A 20,417-nucleotide genomic window follows, 5' to 3' on the forward strand; every position below is an offset into this window, starting at 1 on the left:
AGCGGGCTTCGGGCTTGTTGTAACTAATTAGTTGAACGTACGCAGGAGCTTGTTTCCTCGTTCGAAGCCGTACGAGGTCTCATATCAACAGTCACAACTGTTCGTCATTCTCTAGAGTTTGGCGCAGCCTTCGGGGCTCCGCTTCCCGAACAGCTCTACTTTACAATGCCTTTTCGCTGCGCGTCGTGACCCATAGGTACCTGGCGCCGCCGGGCTTTCGCCGGACTAGGCCTGGGTGCCGGGACATTGCCAATGGTCCCCATAGAACAGTGACCAGGTCAACATAATAAAAGCCCCCGTTCAAAGTAAGCCCAGCTGGCTTTCCTATCTCACAGTCTCTACTGCTGCCAGCTCGAACGCAACACATGCAAGCAGTTTATCGACAATGAACACCATGCGCAAATCAAGCATACACGAAGATGATGTCCAGCTCGCGGCCATGGGCCACAAGGCCGAGCTGAATCGCAACTTCTCCATGCTGTAAGTCGCCTTCGCACAGCTTCTTGCCGTTTGTTCCAGTGCTCGGAAAACTGACCACGCGCCTTGCTCTATGAACATTTAGGTCTATGTTAGGCCTGGCTTTTGCGGTATTAAACGTAAGTTTGAGTATTTGCCAAGCCTCTGCGACTACGATAGGTCTTACCAAGACAATCGTTGATGGGGACGCTTGTCGTCAATGCGCATAACCATTTGACTGACTTGGCACTGGATAGTCCTGGACAGCCCTTTCCGCTAGTCTGAGCGTCAGTCTGTCTTCTGGTGGCAGCACCAGCATTGTGTGGGGTGAGTACTCTGCGGCTCGACGGCTAGCTGGCCAAGTCAAGTTCTTCTAACATGAGATTCCTGCAGGTCTGGTAACTGCGGGTGTATGTAATCTATGCATTGCAACATCATTAGCGGAATTTCTGTCTGCATACCCAACGTACGTCGCGTTGTTGCCTCTCGTATCTGCACCTCCGGCTAACCGCATCGATAGCGCTGGCGGCCAATACCATTGGGTTGCAGGTCAGTATACCCCTCCCCGCAAGACGCCTTGAATTGAGTCTCAACTGACACATGCATTAGCTAGTGAGCTCTTACTCATTTTACAATATTTCGTGTTGAGAGCTAACACTTATAGTCTCTTGGCCAAAATGGGTGCCTATTTTGTCATGGATCACAGGCTGGGTCAACGTCGTGGGATGGGTAAGACGCACCGCTAGCTACGCTTTTCGGCCATGCTGACATTGTGCCTAGGTTGCACTCGTTGCCACCAATGCGCTTTTATCTAGCCAGCTCATTGTGGGCATTGTTTATGCGAAATCTGTATGTCTTTTTCTTTTGTCTACCTGCGCGCTCGTCTAACTTGCCTCGCGCAGGGCTACCAAGTTACAAACTGGCAGCAGTTTCTGATATACATTGGGTTCACGCTCATTGCATTCCTCCTCAATGCATTTATGAACTCTGTTCTGCCCAGAATATACAAGGGCGCTCTATTCTGGTCGCTTGGAGGGTTCGCCGTTGTGTCGATTACAGTATTGGCTTGCGCCTCACCAAATTACAGCTCAGGCAAATTTGTTTTCACAGAATTCATTAACCAGACTGGATGGCCAGATGGCGTTGCCTGGCTTCTCGGGGTAAGTGGGTTGGAGGACGGCAGACCGGGCCACCTCATCTGTGACATCGACTAATTTTTCTTCAGCTTCTCCAAGGTGGCCTTGGTCTCACAGCGTTTGTAAGTTCAAGATTAGCTCTTCAATCGAACTTGACAGCTAACTGCCTCTCAGGACTCTGTAGCGCATATGATTGAGGGTACGTACAAGCTTGTCTTGGCCCACCCACCTCTAGCTAACATACTCCTAGAAATCCCCCAGCCTTCTAAAAAGGGCCCCAAAATCATGGTCGGTTGCATAGGTATCGGCATCTTCACTGGCGTCGTCTTCCTCGTTGTCCTGCTTTTCGTTGCCGGAGATATTCAGCAAGTCATCAAATCGGGCGCGGGACCGCTACTCCAGATCTTGCTCAACGCCACCAAAAGCACTGCGGGGGCCATCTGCCTTCTCATGTTCCCACTGGTGTGCTTGGCCTTTGCAACAATCTCAGTCATGACAACCAGCAGTCGAATGATCTTTGCATTCGCGCGGGACGGAGGTCTTCCCGCCTCCAAGTTCTTGGCCAGAGTGCACCCGCGCCTGGGTCTGCCTCTGAATGCGCTGATACTCACCTCCGTTGTGGTTGTCATTTTCGGCGTCATTAACATCGCTTCTACAAAGTAAGAAAGTTCCGGTAACAGAACGTTCGGAAACACTTGCTAATATAACATTCGAAATACAGTGCTTTCAGTGCCATCATCTCTGCTGCTGTCGTCACCCTTGATCTGTCGTATGCCATGCCCATCGCCGTCAACTGCCTCCAGGGACGTAGGGCCCTTCCTGATCGCGATTGGAAGCTTCCAACGTGGCTGGGATGGACTTGCGACATCATTGCATTGTCTTACATCGCCATCACTACCGTGCTCTTCGTCTTTCCCCCCGAACGACATGTTACAGGTAGCAATATGAGTTTGTACACCTGAACCCCAAAATGTGAACGAGTGCTGACTGCGGCTGCAGACTATTGCATTGTGGCGTTTGCTATTATTCTGGCGATCTCGATCTTCCAGTGGGTCGTTGATGGGCGCAAGAACTACACCGGGCCCCGAATCGAGATTGCCATGGCCGATATTGGTGTCGTTCCCAAAGAGGAAGAGGAAGCCACACAGACTCTAGAACATAAGCCGTAGTGGAAGTTATGTATATTATTCACCTCGATTTAATGTCGACCGGGAATACTGAATTGAGTGTATCTTTCTCCGTGCTGCTACTGAAGAACGCCACTGGAATAGCCCGACGTGATGTACGCCGCAGGCTTGCGATTCGACATGCTGAGTGGTCTCCTTATGAAATCTGCCACTACTAGGCAATCACATTTTCGTGGTATAGTTTGCAACCAACTTTGGGACGCGAACATGCCAATTTTGCTGTGAATAATGTCCGGCTGCCGATCGGACGGTTCGTTTGCCGTTTTTCGTTCGCTAGAATCTGACAAGGCGTTAGGAAAGAAGGAGAAAACGTATTCGAATGTAGAACGAACCGTATTTCATATGAACCCGCCCGTGTCATATATCTCACCCACTTGACGCTAGAATAATTGCTTTTCTCAAAAACTTTCAAGTATCGTACGAGCAGGCCTGAACTTGTGAACATGAGCAGACTGAAATTGAGACTCAGAGGCGGCCTACTCCAGGCGCGTTGATTTGTCATGCTCGTGAGGAGAGCTTCGGCGCTCAGCACGTATTCGCTCTGACCCGTGAAGCGAGCAATCTTCCAGACGATACAATTCTCGCTAGGCTCATACTTGGCCTTGCCCTGAGTGCATCGCTCTATAATCTTGGCGGTGTTGAGCGGCGTCGGTATGCGGACAATGACGTTGGTGGCAAAAAGCTTGGGTCCAAAGTTTGCCTTAACGCCGATGCTGTATTCTACCTTTGATCGGCCAACCTCGTTCACAATCGCATGGACCTTGAAGGGTAGATTGACATTTTCTGTCGCGCGGTATTTCATGAGCTCGAACTCGCCGTCGGGAGGGACAAAGCTGATAATTCTGTCGCTGTCAAACTTGCCCAGTCGAACGCACTGGTGAAATTGGCAGTCTTCCAGAGTAACACTGCCCGCCGCAGCTTTTGTTGCTTTGGACCCGAGCTTATTCCCACTTTGAAGAGACTTCAACCCGTCGTTGTCGAGGAGGAGTCGGTCGTTGAGGCCGAATTTGCACTCTGGAGTGCCAGAAAGGTACGCTCGCATGACAATTTGGCCAGTGACATCGGCTCTCAGGACTGCGCCCGTGGCTGACATGAGCAGATTAACATCTTCGATGACATCGACAAATGCCTCGTTTTTTCGATATCGTACGTCTGCTTTGCGCCATGACAAGGCGCCTGTGGCCTGCATCGTAATTTTGGACGTGTCTTCGGGTCGGGACTCGGACTTGACGCCCTCTGTGGTGATGTACATCTTTAACGTGTCGGTTTCGGTATTTTGAGGATAGCCAAAGTCAATGATTTCTATGAAAATTAGTCACAGGTCCAAATCGATTTACTGTTATTCCTGCTCTTACCGTCTAATAATTCGTACACCAAGACAAAGTTGTTCTTGACGGCCTCCTCATCAAATTTGCCAAAGTAGCCTTTGCCGAGCTGGATAAGGCGGTAAAGAAACTCGAATACCAGTGCAGCATTGGCATTGCTTTTCGTAATAGCGACGAGGTAGATGTTTTCATGCTTGACGTGGCTAAAGGTCGTGCTGCCGAGCGTCAGGATCGGAGAGCGGACCTGAGCATTGGAAATGACTTGGATGCGAAAGACATCAGCGAGTCGCGGTCGGCAGTCATTGCGGAATGCGCGAAAGATGAGGTTTTCGCCTTTTTGATTGAAAATTAACACGCCGGAAAGCATTTTAGCGACGAACGTGGGTGGCTAATCGGCGCGATGTCGTAACGAACCGTGACGGCGAGCTCTGAGGGGCATCCGGGACAGCTTTCTGCCAGGACAGCTTTCTGCCAGGAGCAGCTGGTCGCGAAGGGCGGTGAGGGCCTGCGAGGCGCAGCTGTGCCTAGGGGGCGGTTCAGCAAGCCAGCAGCGCTAAATACTCTGTTTTACAGGGGCAGACCGCTACAAGCCCAACTCGGCGGACCTGAGGAGCGCTGGATTAAACCCACAGGAGGCTACCCACGTCGCAACTCGATAGATTACGAGCTTCATCACAACACAATTCTAGATCAGCCGTCGCTTCCTTGCTGCCCTCACTGCCAGCCACCGACGCGCGATGGCTTCACGCTTTCCGGCATCGTTTGTCGACCCTTGGCGGGAGCTCATTGGCGCAAATGAAAAGGAGCAGGTGAACGACTTTCCGGCCTACAGCTCAACTTCACTTGAGCCTCTTATAACCACAAGCACCCCAACAGAGCTTTACGTTGGCACGGGGCACACCATTTACGAGCGCGCTCTCCTGCCCGCCATTCGCAATGCCAAGCGCTCGGTACATCTAGTTACTTGCTTTTGGGCAGATTCCCCTACGGCAAATTCAATCCGTGCGACGCTCTTTGAGCTGGCGGCGTCCCGTGCCAGCCAGAGCGATCTGCCGACACTTCATATCACCATTGGCTTCTCTTCTCGTGGGCTGTTTCAGAAACTCTTCCATACGTCATCGAGAAATGGACATGTATATCCGCCGACTGAATGGAAAGCGCTGAAGCTGCCAGACCAGCAGACATTGCAAAGCGGCTCGATAGAGCTGACCGTCAAAACACTCTTTTTTACACCCCTCAGTGTCATGCATCCAAAGTACCTTGTTGTTGATGAAACTGAGGCCTGGGTGCCCAGTTGCAATGTCAGCTGGGAGAAGTGGTTTGAGGGCTGTGTTGAGCTACATGGTGGCGCTGTGCAGTCTCTACTCTCCTTCCACGAGCGCGTCTGGGGCTTGGGAACGAGCCAGTCTAACGTGGCATCGATGGATCGCCCACAATCTGTGCGTGCCGTTCCGGAGCGGCCAGAAACTGGCTCTCCTGGCGGTAATACCCGTGCATCTCTCATTGGTTCTGCCGATGACATGTCTCCGACTCAATCGGTGAGAATTGCCCAGTCGCCTACTCCCACGATTCTCTTGCCTTCCTCTCATCACAGAAATCCCGGCTTCAGTTGGATCCCATTTCTCAGGAAGCCAAACCCACCAATGACACCATTGAACGCCGCGCTTCTTACATTGTTTGCCAACGCCCATAGCAGCATTGTGTTGGTGACCCCAAACGTCACATCCAAACCTGTCCTTAAAGCAATACTTGCCGCACTCACTCGGGGCGTGTCTGTTGAGATCAGGACGAACGAGTCTATGATGCTCATCGAGCAGCTTGCCACCTGCGGAACCACGACCAGCCGTTGTATGAGCAAGCTGATGAAGGACTACACAAGATTGGCCGATGAGCATACTCGTCGGACGCAAGCTGATCTTGAAGCTCAGTACCATTCTCCCGGGAAGCTAGAGATCTTTTATTATCAATACCGTTCTGAGCGAGAGGGTCAGCCCGACGAGCCTGTTGTCAGTCACTTCAAAATGACAATGGTCGACGACACCTATCTTGTGCTGGGCTCTGGTAACATGGACAGAGCTAGTTGGTGGACAAGCCAGGAGCTGGGCATACTGTTCTACGTACCTGGGTTTGCGGGGCGATCACTTTGGGAAAAGGTGCTGCACGCCCGTGGGCGACGCGTGTTCCCTTCCACCCGTAGTGCATAAAATGTAGGTTTCAGGACCTATATATTGTAATATTAGCTAGAAAATGGAATGTCGTTTTAATCTATACCCCGTTACATTCAGCCAGCGTCATTACAGGCCCATCTCCTTGGCCTTTTCTAGCAACACAACGAAGGCCTCTGGGTCTCTCGCTCCAGACCATTGGAATCGATCCTGAATAGTAAAGTCCGGGACCCCGGATATGCCATTTTCTCTTGCGCCAGCAACAGCCTTGTCAATTTGTGCCCCGTACTCGTCGCTTTCCACAATGGCCTTCTGAAAGTCTGCTTCCGGGATACCCGACAGCTTGGCCACCTCGCCAAGGACCTCGTATGTGGTGATGTCTTTTTCTTTTTCAAAGTAGGCCGCAAAAATCCCGTCCACAGTCTTCATCTCCACTTCACTTCCATATTTCTTCGAGAGCTCGATCAATCGGTGAGAGTCGCGAGTGTTGCCGACGTTTCCGCCGAAACGAAAGTTGATGCCAAGTGGTACGCCGACCGCTGTGAGCCTTTGGATGCCCTGCTGTCTTTGCGCGGCACCAAATCGCTCCCTGTAAAGGGTTTCCTTGTCCATGCTTTTACCAGGTCCCCGCGGGAACTCTGGCATGAGCTGGTAGGGGAAGAACTCGACTTTGAAAGTATCCTTGGAATCCGGGTGCTTGGTGTGCCAGAGTTTGATGGCTTGTTCCAGCTGTCGATGACCGACGTAGCACCATGGGCATACCGTGTCGGAAACGACCTTTATGTTGAAAGCCGCCATTCTCGATCATAAGTGAATTAAAGATGAATCAAAGAGTTGGCCGCGAAAAATCTTGTGAAAATGATTATTTAATGCTCAAGTCGATGCTAGGCCTATTTGCCTCGGAACAACTCATGGCCCCCATTAGTAATAAATGCGCCGTTGTGTCCGCCACATGTGCTGGTACCCTCTCCAGCGGGGGAGACCGCCGTAGACAAATTATTAATGATGGCCATCCCGCACGCCATGCTCACTAAATAACCTACATGACCGTTTCTCGTGAACGTCAATTGGCTGGCGGAGTGTTTTCTCCATCAATTGTTCTGAAGTGGAGCACTTATCACTCTTTTTCTAAAAGAAAAAAAAATCTAAGAAATGGTCTTTACTTTCTAAATCAGTGGCAAAGTATGTACAATTGAAGCTGCTGAAAATATGTACGGCATGATATGTACTTTATCTGCTGAGGAGTTACATGTGGAAGAGCGCCGATCCTCTATGCCGAGTAGCCTCCAACGTACACGGTCAGGGTGCTCGGGCGACCAGAAGCAACGGTGCCAGAAGCATTCTCGTTCCCGGCATTGACATCGTCGTAGGGGAAGGCATAGCCTCGGCCATCAACCTCGTGCTTGTGAATGAGGCGGCTGTAGTGATCCGTGGGGTCCGCAGTGTAGTAAGAGCTGGCAGGAAGGCTGGGCTGAACGTTGCCACCAGGGAGGAGAAGAGTGGTTCGAATAAAGGCAGCGCAGATGCGTGCGACGGCGGCCAGATGAATACCGTTACCACGATTCTCAAAGGGTCCGCTGTTGCAGCCCCAGATGTCGGCGGCCGAGGGCTTCTGAAAGCTCAGGTTATCGCCAGGGCAGTTCAACTGGTTGCCAGAAACTCTGCAGCTCACATTGCCAGCATCGCCCTGAGTATTGACAATCAAGGGCTGGTTCGAGTACTTGTTCCAGACTTGGTCGACGTAGTTGTTCCAATAGTTGGCAAATCCGTTAGGGTCAATCACCGTATAGTCGTTGGGGGAGAGGACGCGGACGGCGGCTCCAGAACCGTCCCCGATACACATCTTGCCCCACGGTCGGCCGTCCTTGGAGCCCTGTTGACGGATTTCGTCGCAGATGGTCTTCATAGAGCCAGCAGCGAGGCCCTTGGTCACTTGCTTAGGGGTGCCGTCGCTGGTCGACAGGTCCATGCTCAGGATCATGCCGACAAAGTCGACGTAACTGATGTTGGCATAGATAGCCCCCTCCTTGGTAAAAGTGAGCTCGACAAATCCCCAGTCGGTTCCAGCACTGGGGTCTCCAAGGTTGGTCACAGAGGGCTGAACCAGACCATCACCGCCAGTGTCAGTGCGGACCATGCCAAATTGCAGCTCGCCCTCGGAAAAGTAAATACGACCAGACTCGAGAGAAATGGGAAGAGTCATAGACAGCCTCTGGCCCTTGCCGGGGAGAGATATTTTGATATTTTCTTTGACAGGTACTGGCACTTTAGAACCTCCAGAGCTGGGGTAGACGAGGGTGCCATCTTGTCTAACAAAGACAACGCGCTTCTGGGGATCAAGACCGACGACGTATGCGTTGACAGCTCTTCCAGAAAAGTTGTTGACAAACTGGAAAGGAATCGATGTTCCCGCACGCTCGGAGATATCCGAGGGGGCAACGATCTTTGCTTGAGGACCATTATAAGTACCGTTGAGTGTGGTCTCCTTCGTAACCTTCATGTCCTGGACAGCACCGGGATGCGCCACGGTGATACCAGGGTCGCCGCGAATGGCAATGGACGGCGCAGCCATCGTGGCACTCAAAAGGGCGGCGACAGCAGCCAGGAACTTCATATTGGTAACAGCGAAAGCACTTGTAGCACTTGTTCAAAGAAAATATACTGAATAATAATAATGAACATTCCAACCACTTCGGAGGACATAGAGCTGAGTATATTTATACTTGTCTCACACCACGGGCCTTCCCAAGCCGAGCTATTCGCAACAGCTAGTTTAGCGGCCGCAGCACGAGTCTCGCCTGGCATCTCCACAAACACCAACAAATATGGACCAATACTACCTGCTATCGAACCATGTTTCTTCGGCGTTCTCTCTGTCTGGAATGGTTCGCGCCCTCGTTCCGTAAGCATGAGGCACATCAGGTGGTCGGAGCTGCTCCAGTACATGCCACCAGTAATTCCTTCCTACGCTGATCTACACCCCCTCAACGACAGTCGTGGAGTTCAGCTCAGAGACAAGTATACGGAGAAGCGTACAGAGCCAAGTTACTACGTTGTATACTGCCATCATGACTGGCGAGACTCGGTATCCCTCGGCGAGACTTGAGATGACAGCTGCCGCGAGACACCACGTGCTGACGCCGGGCTGCAGGTAGTCATTGTAGCATCGTGGATATATATTGCATGAACTGCAACTTCATTGGCTCATGACTGTTGCTTGAAAGGACTTGCATAAAAAAAGGCTCTTAAACGTCGATCTTCAGCTTTGGCGGGCCGATTAAGGAAGGGGCCGCCTGATTTAGTAATTGTCGGAGACCCGGATAGGAAAGCCCATTGTTCTCTTTTAGCTCGCCGCCGCGCTCTGAAAGGATTACAGCGCCACGTTACAGCTAAGCGCTCTGCGGAATGACCTCGGCCATGGCTTACTTATGAAAGGCTTCACCTTCCTAAAGTTGCCTGATACCGAGTTCTCGATGATCGACGCGCTCACTATTTTACGGAGCTTGGTGCCTTCCCCCACACTCTTCAGTAGTGTTTTTGCTCCGCTGGAGAGCTTACGATGAATGGTCCTCTGCCTAGTTGCAGGAGTCGACAGCCAGGCTGCTAGCGCCTTGGCTGGGGAATCTGCGTGACATCGCGCTCTAAGGTCATTGTTCTGCGACGCCTACACATCGGGTCTTACTCAGCCGAGATGACTTGGAAAGCTGCAGGGCTAAGCTTCAGTCAGAGAAACCTCCGGTCAATTGATAGCCGAGAACGCGTTTGGACTGCACATTTAAGTAACTTGCAGCCGTCAGGGCCATTCCCAGTAAGCTGGTGCCTGAAGATCGCGTTGCCACTAATGCAAACTAGTCACCCAAGCATTCCAGATGTGGGACCAGTCGCACGGTCGATGCCGACCACCCCGAACCCCGACGGTTCTGCAAGTACAAGGCTGTCGCATTCGGCTTCGGTATGAGGCAACGTCAAAACGACTGACATGCTTAATTCGTCGTAATTATCGATCGTCCGTCTGCCCTGCCACAATTAGCAGGAGGGCGGCGATGATCGTTATTCGGGTGTAGAATTTGGTCGGATGCCATCATGAACGTTCAGACACATGTTGCTTTCGTGAATGATTTGATTATGCCGGGACGTAAAGTCCAAACATGCCTTCTATTTGCGAATTGGAATCTTTGACTTGATCCCAAACACTAAGACTTGGTAGACTTCCTGCGATTTATTTTAAAGCCAATACAAAACACGGTTATTGCGAAACCCACCAAATTTGAATACACATCTCTGGTATAGGGTAGCGATCACGCTGACGCGTCGCGCCAAACAATGTTTCAGGAGACTGTGTGGCCATTGATTGACTTTTATGACAATACACAGGAAATAATTTTGTTTGGGTATATGTGTTTGAGTACTTTACTATGCTCAAGAGCTATGCTACATAGCCTGCTGACCCTTTTCCAACTACATGGCCCAGCAGGGTCCTTATCTTCTTGCATTGCACCCCTCCTGGCCACCCGCTGACGCGCCGTACACAGTAATTCACTAACCTTTGTCGGCTCCAAGCCGCGGGCACCGTCCTTTCGATCCCCCTTACTGCCAGTTTGCGCCAGATCTGGGGTCAGATACCTGTGGTGAAAACCACTTTGCACCAGCACATTTAGGCCCTAGAACTGCAGCAATCTGTTTCTGCCGTGGATTTTTTTACGACACAACTTTTATAGAGCACGTGGAGGCGCTCATGCTCGAGCACCATGTGCCAGGGGTCTCAGTCGCTGTTACCCGCGGAAATGAGCCAGCCATCGCGAGAGGATTTGGGTATGGTTCTCTCGAGGAGAACGAGCCTTGTACTCCAGACACGCTGTTCGATATTGCCTCTTCAGCAAAATCTTTGACTGCAACCGCTGTGGCTCTGCTTGTCGAGGACAACGAAAACCACGCACACCTCCAATACGAAACGCCAATGTCCTCACTGCTGCCCGATGACTTTGTAATATATGGGACTATGCGCAGCAGAGCCCGATACTCCTCGTTCTATAACGAGAAATCTTCGAAACCTCCCAGTAGCCGTATCTTGTCGCTCGAGATATCTTTACTGCAACATGATGTACACTGTTGCGACGCATCTTGTCGAAGTTGAGAGCAAGCAGCCCTTCTCAGAGTTTCTCGAGCAGCGATTTTTTTGAATCATTGTCTATGAATTCTTCAAGTCTTCAACCAGCGCGCTCGATAGAGAGAGGCTTTCGCAGTCGACTCGCGCAAGGCCACATTTGGGACAGAGACAGCGAAACCTACCGAGCGCTGGAGTGGCGTAACTGTCCTGAAGGGCAAGGTGCAGGCTTTGTCATCTCTTCGGCGAATGATTTCATCAAATGGGTCTAAGCATTGATATACCACAACTTCCCGATAACTGAGACAGTGTACCGGGGCTTAGTTAGGATGCGATCCATTGTGAACTCCAAAGGAAAGCGACTCAGGCCACATTGCTCGCCTGCCATCTACGCAGCTGGTATGGAGGTCTACTATTATCGCGGACAGAAAGTCGTTGGCCATGATGGAAACACTACTGGGTTTCCAAGTCGATTTGTCTTATTGCCTGTGTTGCAGCTCGGTATTGTAGTCATGGGTAACTCATCAGGAGCCGGTCCAGTGTCCAGTTCGATTATCGAGCACTGATGGACGAAGCAATCAATGTCCCAGCTTTGGAGCGCCATTTGCACAAAAGAAGGAAAGGAAAAAAAAAGAACGACAACGTTGCGACCAAAGCGAACTGATAGATGTGCGCAAGAGCTACCCATACAAGCTGCAGCTGAAAGCCGCCGCACTGATGAAATGGGGGTCGGAGGTGGCATGCCAACTACGACACATCACCAAAACCCGAACTTTCCAAAAAAGGCAAAGACAAAAAATTCCATGCTTATTTTGGGAACATCACAAGAGGTACCGCTGACAGCCTACACTGGAACATACAACAACGCGGGATATCACGTTGTTACTGTGACCATCAGAGGTGAAAAGCTGTTCATTGACGCTAGCGACCGCTCGATGGGGTTTATTCTCACCTTTGAGCATTTCAAAGACCAAACGAAATATATTGCGTATCTGACCGATGTCCTGGAAGGTGGCAATGAGCCCGTCGATGCGGAGTTCATTTTTCAGAACGGCAGGGCCGTGCGGCTGGGCTTGGATCTGGAGCCCGCGGTCCGAGACCTCATTTGGTTTGACTTTTTGGCAGCACCAGCCTCTGCATGAGTACGAATTGTGACAATATTACCTCTGGGGATCAAGCAATTGTTATTGTGGGATTTTAGACGGGCTCGGGACCTAGGCTTATTCACGCATATGCCACAATAATGTAAATACGAGACAGCGGATGGCTTTTTTATTTAGAAATTGGTAAAAAGTGGCAATCGAACATAAATTGATTAAAAATATAAACATTATCAAGAAACATAGTGAGCCTGTCAAAGGACATCGACAGCAATCTCGGGGTAGTTGGCGCCATATGTGACCGTTTGCACGCAACCGGAACAGAACTAGATCCGTGTTAGCTCACGCCTTTAACCGTAGGACGAATAAAAGTAATACCTGTTCAAAAAGTGTTCCCGTCAAGGAAAAGCAAGAACCTAAGCATCCCAAGCTCTACTCTAGTTGGCCTTCTTACCAGAGTTGGTAAGAGGAGTGACGAGGCCCATGGCATCCTTGGGGATGTCACTGCCGGCCTTGACAATATCTTGGAGAAGACCGGTGCCGGCACCGATAGGGTTGCCCTCGAGGATCTTGCGGATAGCATCACCGGGAATGTTCAGGATCTCGTCACCGACCTTGAAGAGATCAGCGACGGCATTCTGGCCCGAGCCACCAAGTCCAGCGGCGGGGCTACCACCGAGGAGGCCGCCGAGAGGGCCGGCAACACCGCCGAAGTTGTTCTCACGCTTCTCAGCAAGGGCAGCAGGGGCAGCGAAGACAGCCGAGCCAGCGGCGAGGACAGTAGCGAAAATAGCGAAGGTTCTCATTTTGACAGAGTTGAGGTTGTTAAGACGAAAGAGAGTTGTCGGTAGAAAGAGACTGAGAGAGTAGAAGAAAAGGAAGAATATGGCTGAAGGTAATGAAAAAGCTTGCTGGATGCTCTATGAATAATTGCACGAGCGAGGGACGATGTTTAAGTATTCTATGAATACAACGGAATCATAGCTCTGGCCTTTCCATTCACAAAAAGCCAAGGACCACCCGAAAGCACGACAAAATAACACAGAAAAGTCTAAAACTCAGACCGAGGACCGAGAATTAGGCTTGAGCGCTACCTAATCGGGCAGTGAAATTGCGCTCCGCCAGAAACCATTGGCTGCAACCCCGGCAAACTGCGGGTGCCGCGCGCTCAGACGACTGTATCAGGAACGGTCACCATTGAAGATGGGGGCGACGGCGCTCAGTCACTCTCCTATCAGGCTCGTAGGGATGCGAAACGAAGAGCCCCTTGTCACTAGTTGGGGGTGCAAGCCACTAAAAGTGGGCGACTGGGCTTGTTCCTCTCGAAGTCTTGGTTCTTGATTGTTTGCTGAACTGCTATTGCTAAGCTGCAAAAGGCCGTGCATTCATGCGAACTCGATCCGTATTCCCCTGTTGCGCTGCCCAACCGAGCAATGTCCGGGCAACTTATTAGAGTTTGGGGAGGAAGTCAGCCGCGCCACTTCCGCCCTACGGGGAGTCTAAATTAAGATCAAAAGACAAGGAAGAGACTGTCACGAGTTTCACAGAGCCTATTCTAGCGTCAAAAGAATATACTGTTGACAGTCTCAGTGCCTTGATTCCCGCACCATGCCCACTGTTTCCTTCGCTAAATCCATGTGCCCACGTTTGCTGGAAGAACACTTCTGCAGCAGGTATATTAGCCAAGGCCTCACGCCAGCCACAGAAGGTATAAACACGGGTCCAGGGGCGGGCGCACATCCGAGCCGGGGACCCATGTTTCGACTTCATGCAGAATTGTTTCCAGCCGGTCTTTTTTTAATCTTGGACGGAAACTTTAGCATTCTGTTTACACTTCATCATAGACTTGCAGTGCAAGATCGCTGAGGCTAACAGACGCGAGGACTCTGCCTTGTAAAGACAGATGGTATGGTGTTTACCAGTCGGTTCGGGTACTTAACTTTTTTTTTTTGGTTGTCTTTGTTTTCTTTGCGGTTCGTGGTCTCATACTTCCAGGCGCTGCGCATGGCAATCACTCAGGAGATGGCCCGATGCCATGATGCGCTTGCGCACAGTAAAAGTCCGTCCGAACGACATCGACGGCCACCGGAGGGACCAGGCGGCCACAGCGGCGCATGAAATGTGCTTACTTTCCGGATCCGTGAAGCAGATGTCCTAGCGTCCGCAAAACTCTCAATTGGGAGGCACAAGCCCCCTGTTCTCCCGTGTTGCCAAATTTGGACACTGACGCGCCGCCGCTCGCTCCACCTCGAACGCTCAGTTCGCCAAAGCGTTTCAGGCACGTCAATCTTAGGCCAGGCTTTGGCAATTGTTGCATGGGCGGTCATTTACGAGTTTCCGAGTCCGCGTTCTAGGACTGATGCGAAGCATTACCAAGCCCTACCCTCGGTCTGCGCAAAGACGCAAAGACGATTCATTGCGTCACAAGCAAATTTTCAGCAGCTGTTTTGAGTTCAGTCGCAGGTGTGATTCTACTAGTATAATCGAGGGTCCGAGTCCAACGAGATATATTAGAAGCTCATGCACCCGGGCTATCTCCCGCTTGAATGCCAAGCAAGTTCGTCTTATTCCATCTTTAGCAAGTTCATTTATTCCTTCCTTGTCCCGGAGACAAATTGTTTTCTTCTCACCCTCTTTACATAATTTGCTCAATTTCTCTCATCTTCGAACTACTTATACAAGATGCGCTACTCTATCGTGTTCACTACTCTCGCCGCTGGCGCTTCGGCCCACGGTATCCTCCGCAACGTTGTCGGTGCTAACGGCGTTTCTATGCCCGGTCTCGGAGGTATGTAGACCATGGATTGAGTTTCTCGAGGCATGCTGCTAACCTGGCACATAGTTGCTGACGGCACTCCCCGCAACTGTGCTGCCAACGCGTGTGGTGCCCAGGCCGATACCTGCATCATCCGTGATGCTGAGATCAGCGCCGGAAAGAGCCCTCTCGGTTGGACTCAGGGCAACGGCGAGGTTGACCCCGAGAAGGTTGTAGCTGCTTTCATGGGCCGCAGCAACGACATCCCTACTAACAAAGGCACCTCTGGCGCTACCGGCGTTGAGGATAACATCCCTGCCAACATCCTCAGCAGCCAGCGTACCCAGCGTCGTGAGGAGCACATGAACGAGATGCGCAGCGTCTTCAGCGGTCTCTTCAATCTTCCCGTTATTGGCGTCCTCGGCCTTGGCGGCAAGGTCAACGACTACCCCACGGAGACTATCGTAGGCGACATGGCTGGCCAGGGTGCTGAGAAGGGTATGCCAACCAGCAACGATAACGGCGAAGTCAGCCTGATCTACCGCCAGGTAAGTATCTCCGAATCATTATTTTTGAATTGTTCTCTAACGTATTGCTATTGCAGATCAACCAGGACGGCGCTGGCCCTCTCACTGCCGCCATTGATGGCACCTCCGGTGGCAAGGATGCTGCTGCTTTCAAGAGCGCCAGCATGCCCCTCAACATGCCCGGAGTCGGTATCTCTGGTCTCTCTGTGGCTACCAACACTGACTACCCCGTCACGGTCCGCATGCCCGAGGGTATGACCTGCGAGGGCGAGATCGCTGGCGTTAAGAACGTCTGCGTTGTTCGTATCCGCAACCAGGCCTTTGCCGGTCCTTTCGGTGGTGCCGGCGCCTTTGTCCAGAGCGAAAACTCTCGCAAGCGTGCCATTGCCTACCGCCTGAAGAAGCGTTTCGCGATCAACCGCGAGGCTGAGGAATAAATTAATAGCCTTGGACTTGTGACTACGATGCGGCCATCATATACAGAGTGAGGCCCACGATTTTACCATCTCTTATTCCAATCTTTATTGTTTAATTTTATTTATCTGTCCATTAAATTCCAGTTGTCGAAAGGACAAATTATTATATGGACTGCCTAACCATCACCGTTGACGTCTGACTGCATTGCTACCTGTAGGCCCAGCCAAGCGAAGCTAGGCCGCAAGGACCAAGTTCTCGCAGCTTTGAAAGTAGAAAAACATTCACGATGCTTGATTGAATGTTGTGCTGCCAATTATCGCACATTTTACGCCGGAATCGTTGAACTGTAATCCGTGTTAGTGCCTCGCTGTCTGCACGTGCGACCTTGGTAGCTCCCGCCGCCAGCCCACTACAGCTCCACGCTTCTAGATCAAACATCACCAGTTCGCGCCTCACTCCTGTGAAAGTTTCAACCCTCAGCATCACCTCCCGGCAATGCACCATCGACAATGGCCACTGAAGACGAGCGTTATCGGCAGTCCAGCCAGTTCCGTCTCTGGTCGTACTCCCCGGCTGGCCTGAAGGACCTTCGCCAAAAAACAAACGCCCTCGCAAAGCAGCAAATTGCCGCCCGCTTGAACGCCGATCCGCCGCCCGACTTTCTCACACCAGACGAGGAGGCCCGCTTGGTCAAGTTCTTTACGATTGAATTGATTCGCGCTGCGCAATTCTGCGAACTTCCGACCGAGATTCGATCGACCGCCGCGATCTTTCTGCGACGCTTCTACGTGACCAACTCAGTCATGACCTACCCGCCGACAGAGCTACTCAAGACGTCGTTGTTCTTCGGATGCAAAGCCGAGGGCTTTTACATTCGCCTGGCTAGGCTCGCCGACAAGTTCCCCAACACCACGAGCGAACAAATATTGGCGGGTGAATTTCTTCTCTGTCAGGGCATAAGATTTGCCTTTGACGTTAGGCATCCTTTCCGAGCTCTAGAGGGAGCTATTCTCGAATTGCGTCGCAAATTACCGTCCGACCAGAACAGAATAAACACAGCCCATATGAGGGCGCGTGAAATCCTCAAGTTCAGCGCACTCGTCACGGACGTCTATTTTTACTATGCTCCAAGCCAGATCATGATGGCTGCTCTATTGATAACCGACGCTGGGCTTGTTGACACGCTTATTCCCCTGCCGGAACCCTCTGATGAGAATGTAACAGCACAAACAGCATTGCGGAACAAAATATTTGCGGCTTTGGAGGCATGCCAGAAAATGCTCGAGGAAGAGCCCCCTGAGCGCATGACAGACTATTGGGGAACGGTAAGCTGCAATGCTGCCAAAGTCGACTTGCTTCCCTTTCTAACCATTTTTTAGCCCGAAACCGTCAAATCAATGAAGCCTCTCCGGAAAAAGCTACAAAAGTGCCGAGACCCTGATCGAGCGAATCTCGTGGCGCTTCAGCAAGCGCGCCGCGAACAAGCCTCGATAAAAACGAAGAAGCCTAGCGCGCTCACAGAGGGCGTCCTAGGAACAGATGCAGAATCTCGTGATGCAAAGCGTCGAAAACTCGAGGCAGCGGATGACGTATTTGGTCCAGCTCTAGGTTGAGCTCGCTCACAATGAACAAACTTGAATACACAGGCACGGGCACAACCAAGCATGCAGCTGTGTGCTGCAGTGTTGTCCTCGATAATCGTGCAGAGGCTCATTTGCCCACCATGGCAGTTGCAGTGAGCATCAGGCAAACGTGGCTCCAAAGAGCGGCGATGAGACAGTACTTATATACTTGCATCGCAGCTAATAGCTCTCTGAGAAATAGCTCGGCTTCCAATATGGCCAGGAGCCACGTATAAGACATGCGGTAATGAGGCCAGGCGCGTCGCGTCACGGGCTCAGAATATTATCACTAGAAAATTAATACTCAGCCAGGCTGGCGAATTCCCAGCAAGTTGATCCGTCCGATTCTTGTACATGTGAATAGAATCGCATTCTGATATCTGTCACAGCTAATTCTCATCAGGTGTGGCTTCGCTAGAGGGCTAATAAAACAGTCTTGCATATATTGTTAAACGATTGCAGCAGCCCAACTTTACGACGTGATGCTTGCGCTCACGATCTGTTCCACATCCGCATGGCACAATCGAAAGCTCACGAAGCGCAGGATGAAGACGCGTTCGACGGCCGCACTCTTGCCCACTCTGCCAACTCGGTGCTACTTTGTTTCGTAGTTAGCCTCCATTTGCTTCGCTGGCGCAATTCTTCTCTGCGCCGTATTCTGAGCATCTTATGCAGACCGCAAAGCGCCTTGATCGCCCGACAAGTGTGGTGCAGACATGGTCCATCGTCCTGAACAGGTAATCAGCATATTTCTGGGTAATTACTTTATGAACAGCCGCATCTGCTCCAATGGCGATTGTTCGTTTCATTTCTTGGTCTCGTCAGCTGGCTCCGGCTAGATATCACTTCAAGATGAGGGCAGCATCAATGCTATTGACATGCAAATGTGACGCTGCAGCTTGACCTCACCATCTTCATTCAGCCCGAACGCTCTCCCGCGGCCCTTTTTAGACTTCCACTCTTCCGAAGTCTTTGCTATCTCATCAGCTCGCCTCAGTCCTCCGTGTATACGTAGCTTGCAAGAAAATGGATGACAACGAGTAATCGCCATCCTTAGCATAAATTCTTCCACACGGTCTACCAACGGGCTAGTATATTATACCAACCGCTATCAGCGCGGTACACTAAAACAGAGCGAGGTCATATTGCTCATCTTGATCCTGTGAACAAGGACCTTTCTCAGCAAAAGTGGTAATGCTGCCACAACTCGCCTCCCACCCTCCCCAAAAACCTAAGCACCGTCTACTTCAACCCCACCTTCGAGGGCGGCTGCCGGCTTTACCGAAAGCATCGAGCAAGAACACTCGGGTCTCCATTGTCTGTCCGTACTTGCTGATTTAGGAGTAGTAAAGCGGTCACTGAGGCTACGTAGGTAAATGTTATTTTGCCTCTGAGTGCGAGATTCACCACTGTACCACCTTCACGTTCCTCCTAGCTTCTACGAGGTCAAGGAGCACTCTTGACCAGCAGTCGCCCCTTCGATGCACCCTTGATACTAAGGAGACATACGACGGTACCTACGACTTGATATATGGCAGCAATGATAGCTGGGAGAATTCTAGTCGTAAGAATGCAACACTGGCAATCAGTGCCGTCCCTAGATCTCATCAACTAGCAGGCAAGAGGGCTGTAAATGAGTAATCCGAAAGAAAGTGTGTTCATCTTCTTTCCGTTGTAGGCCTGTACTGACCCATTCTCTTCACCCTATGCAGGAATCAGACAACAGAGGTGGCGGAATGTTCAGAAAAATGCGTTTGTCAGTAGTTTGGAGGGTTCAGCTGGCTGCTCATCTTTTGGCGTTGCAGGCTCGTATTGACCCATCCATCCCAGCCATCTGAACGTAGCACACAGCAGAGGTGCAGTAATCGAACGATGCATCCGTCCAGTAATCCGGAAACCTCAGCTGGCTGTTGACAAAAGCCCCAACTTCAGTGGGATGATCTTGTGAAGATGGCGCAAGCCACAAAAAATAACTTTTTTCCCTCTCTTGCCTGAGGTGGTGGAGTTCAGAAGGGCTTGCGAGGCAAAACAGAAAACCTGAAATTGCCAATTTGCCACCGAAGAAACGACGAAAGGGTTTTGAGATCGAGAAATCTCGGGATAACAGTTTAAGATGACAGCCGGATGCGTTAATACGGCAGCGCGGGCCGTCCGAGGATTCCCAGTGACGAACTCCTCTCGACGCGGTGGAGTGTGCTTTGGACGACGATTCCACTGGAATGTTGGCGATGCTTGGTCTGGACCGGGCCTGTTTATGAGGATCCAGTTTTATAGCTTTTATGCGAACGTTAAGAGCTAACCGTTAGAGCTGAACGTTAAACCTTGAGACAGCATCCTCCGTGCAATAGAGTGGCGGACTTAGCCTTTCGGGTAACGTACTGTACTAGTGTTAGCGGCATAAAAATACTTCCTGTCCCACTCCACCCGCCGGAAACGGCGTACTAACACCTTCACTTTGGCCTTCCTATAAGTGCTTGCCATGTCGCAACAATTCGGATGGCCTTTGTGTCGTGACTAATGTTGTATGTTGTCTTGTATTAATCAACTCTAGGACTGAGTCCGATTCTTCTTCCGTTCATTTGCAAAATTTCGAAAGTATAGAGGCAACCCACAGCTACTCCAT

At 51.1% G+C, this 20,417-nt stretch overlaps 10 protein-coding genes across 11 annotated transcripts; 6 read left to right on the plus strand and 4 right to left on the minus strand.

The window, feature by feature from the left end:
* Positions 1-385: 385 nt before the first annotated feature.
* Positions 386-2,761, plus strand: LMH87_009273 (uncharacterized protein; the record flags this gene model as incomplete). The annotated part of the gene is made up of 15 exons (XM_056196242.1): positions 386-480; positions 563-596; positions 714-783; positions 850-922; positions 977-1,005; positions 1,066-1,119; positions 1,163-1,185; positions 1,237-1,305; positions 1,359-1,492; positions 1,544-1,616; positions 1,682-1,714; positions 1,767-1,791; positions 1,843-2,251; positions 2,314-2,540; positions 2,592-2,761. 15 exons carry the CDS (start codon positions 386-388, stop codon positions 2,759-2,761), a joined length of 1,518 nt encoding a protein of 505 aa, XP_056053410.1.
* Positions 2,762-3,052: 291 nt separating this feature from the next.
* Positions 3,053-4,471, minus strand: LMH87_009274 (uncharacterized protein; the record flags this gene model as incomplete). The annotated part of the gene is made up of 3 exons (XM_056196243.1): positions 3,053-3,059; positions 3,112-4,081; positions 4,135-4,471. 3 exons carry the CDS (start codon positions 4,469-4,471, stop codon positions 3,053-3,055), a joined length of 1,314 nt encoding a protein of 437 aa, XP_056053411.1.
* Positions 4,472-4,841: 370 nt separating this feature from the next.
* Positions 4,842-5,797, plus strand: LMH87_009275 (uncharacterized protein; the record flags this gene model as incomplete). Its single annotated transcript, XM_056196244.1, has 2 exons — positions 4,842-5,642; positions 5,714-5,797. The coding sequence occupies 2 exons, from the start codon at positions 4,842-4,844 to the stop codon at positions 5,795-5,797; spliced, it is 885 nt and encodes a 294-aa protein (XP_056053412.1).
* Positions 5,798-6,398: 601 nt separating this feature from the next.
* Positions 6,399-7,067, minus strand: LMH87_009276 (uncharacterized protein; the record flags this gene model as incomplete). The annotated part of the gene is made up of 1 exon (XM_056196245.1): positions 6,399-7,067. The coding sequence occupies one exon, from the start codon at positions 7,065-7,067 to the stop codon at positions 6,399-6,401; it is 669 nt and encodes a 222-aa protein (XP_056053413.1).
* Positions 7,068-7,539: 472 nt separating this feature from the next.
* On the minus strand, positions 7,540-8,883 carry LMH87_009277 (uncharacterized protein; the record flags this gene model as incomplete). Of its 2 annotated transcripts, none has more annotated exons than XM_056196247.1 (1): positions 7,540-8,883. In XM_056196247.1, the coding sequence occupies one exon, from the start codon at positions 8,881-8,883 to the stop codon at positions 7,540-7,542; it is 1,344 nt and encodes a 447-aa protein (XP_056053415.1). The 2 variants fall into 2 exon arrangements, with proteins under 2 accessions (XP_056053415.1, XP_056053414.1); XM_056196246.1 differs by having other exon boundaries at positions 7,540-8,175.
* A 3,293-nt stretch (positions 8,884-12,176) lies between these two features.
* LMH87_009278 (uncharacterized protein) lies at positions 12,177-12,515 on the plus strand (the record flags this gene model as incomplete). Its single annotated transcript, XM_056196248.1, has 1 exon — positions 12,177-12,515. The coding sequence occupies one exon, from the start codon at positions 12,177-12,179 to the stop codon at positions 12,513-12,515; it is 339 nt and encodes a 112-aa protein (XP_056053416.1).
* A 212-nt stretch (positions 12,516-12,727) lies between these two features.
* LMH87_009279 (uncharacterized protein) lies at positions 12,728-13,279 on the minus strand (the record flags this gene model as incomplete). Its single annotated transcript, XM_056196249.1, has 3 exons — positions 12,728-12,799; positions 12,852-12,889; positions 12,928-13,279. The coding sequence occupies 3 exons, from the start codon at positions 13,277-13,279 to the stop codon at positions 12,728-12,730; spliced, it is 462 nt and encodes a 153-aa protein (XP_056053417.1).
* Positions 13,280-15,155: 1,876 nt separating this feature from the next.
* On the plus strand, positions 15,156-16,192 carry LMH87_009280 (uncharacterized protein; the record flags this gene model as incomplete). The annotated part of the gene is made up of 3 exons (XM_056196250.1): positions 15,156-15,261; positions 15,316-15,776; positions 15,833-16,192. 3 exons carry the CDS (start codon positions 15,156-15,158, stop codon positions 16,190-16,192), a joined length of 927 nt encoding a protein of 308 aa, XP_056053418.1.
* Positions 16,193-16,681: 489 nt separating this feature from the next.
* LMH87_009281 (uncharacterized protein) lies at positions 16,682-17,785 on the plus strand (the record flags this gene model as incomplete). The annotated part of the gene is made up of 2 exons (XM_056196251.1): positions 16,682-17,497; positions 17,552-17,785. 2 exons carry the CDS (start codon positions 16,682-16,684, stop codon positions 17,783-17,785), a joined length of 1,050 nt encoding a protein of 349 aa, XP_056053419.1.
* Positions 17,786-18,988: 1,203 nt separating this feature from the next.
* LMH87_009282 (uncharacterized protein) lies at positions 18,989-19,435 on the plus strand (the record flags this gene model as incomplete). Its single annotated transcript, XM_056196252.1, has 3 exons — positions 18,989-19,115; positions 19,167-19,358; positions 19,413-19,435. The coding sequence occupies 3 exons, from the start codon at positions 18,989-18,991 to the stop codon at positions 19,433-19,435; spliced, it is 342 nt and encodes a 113-aa protein (XP_056053420.1).
* Between the last annotated feature and the right edge of the window lie 982 nt (positions 19,436-20,417).

Source organism: Akanthomyces muscarius, chromosome 5 (assembly GCF_028009165.1).
Source record: "Akanthomyces muscarius strain Ve6 chromosome 5, whole genome shotgun sequence".
In the NCBI taxonomy this organism is placed as follows: domain Eukaryota; kingdom Fungi; phylum Ascomycota; class Sordariomycetes; order Hypocreales; family Cordycipitaceae; genus Akanthomyces; species Akanthomyces muscarius.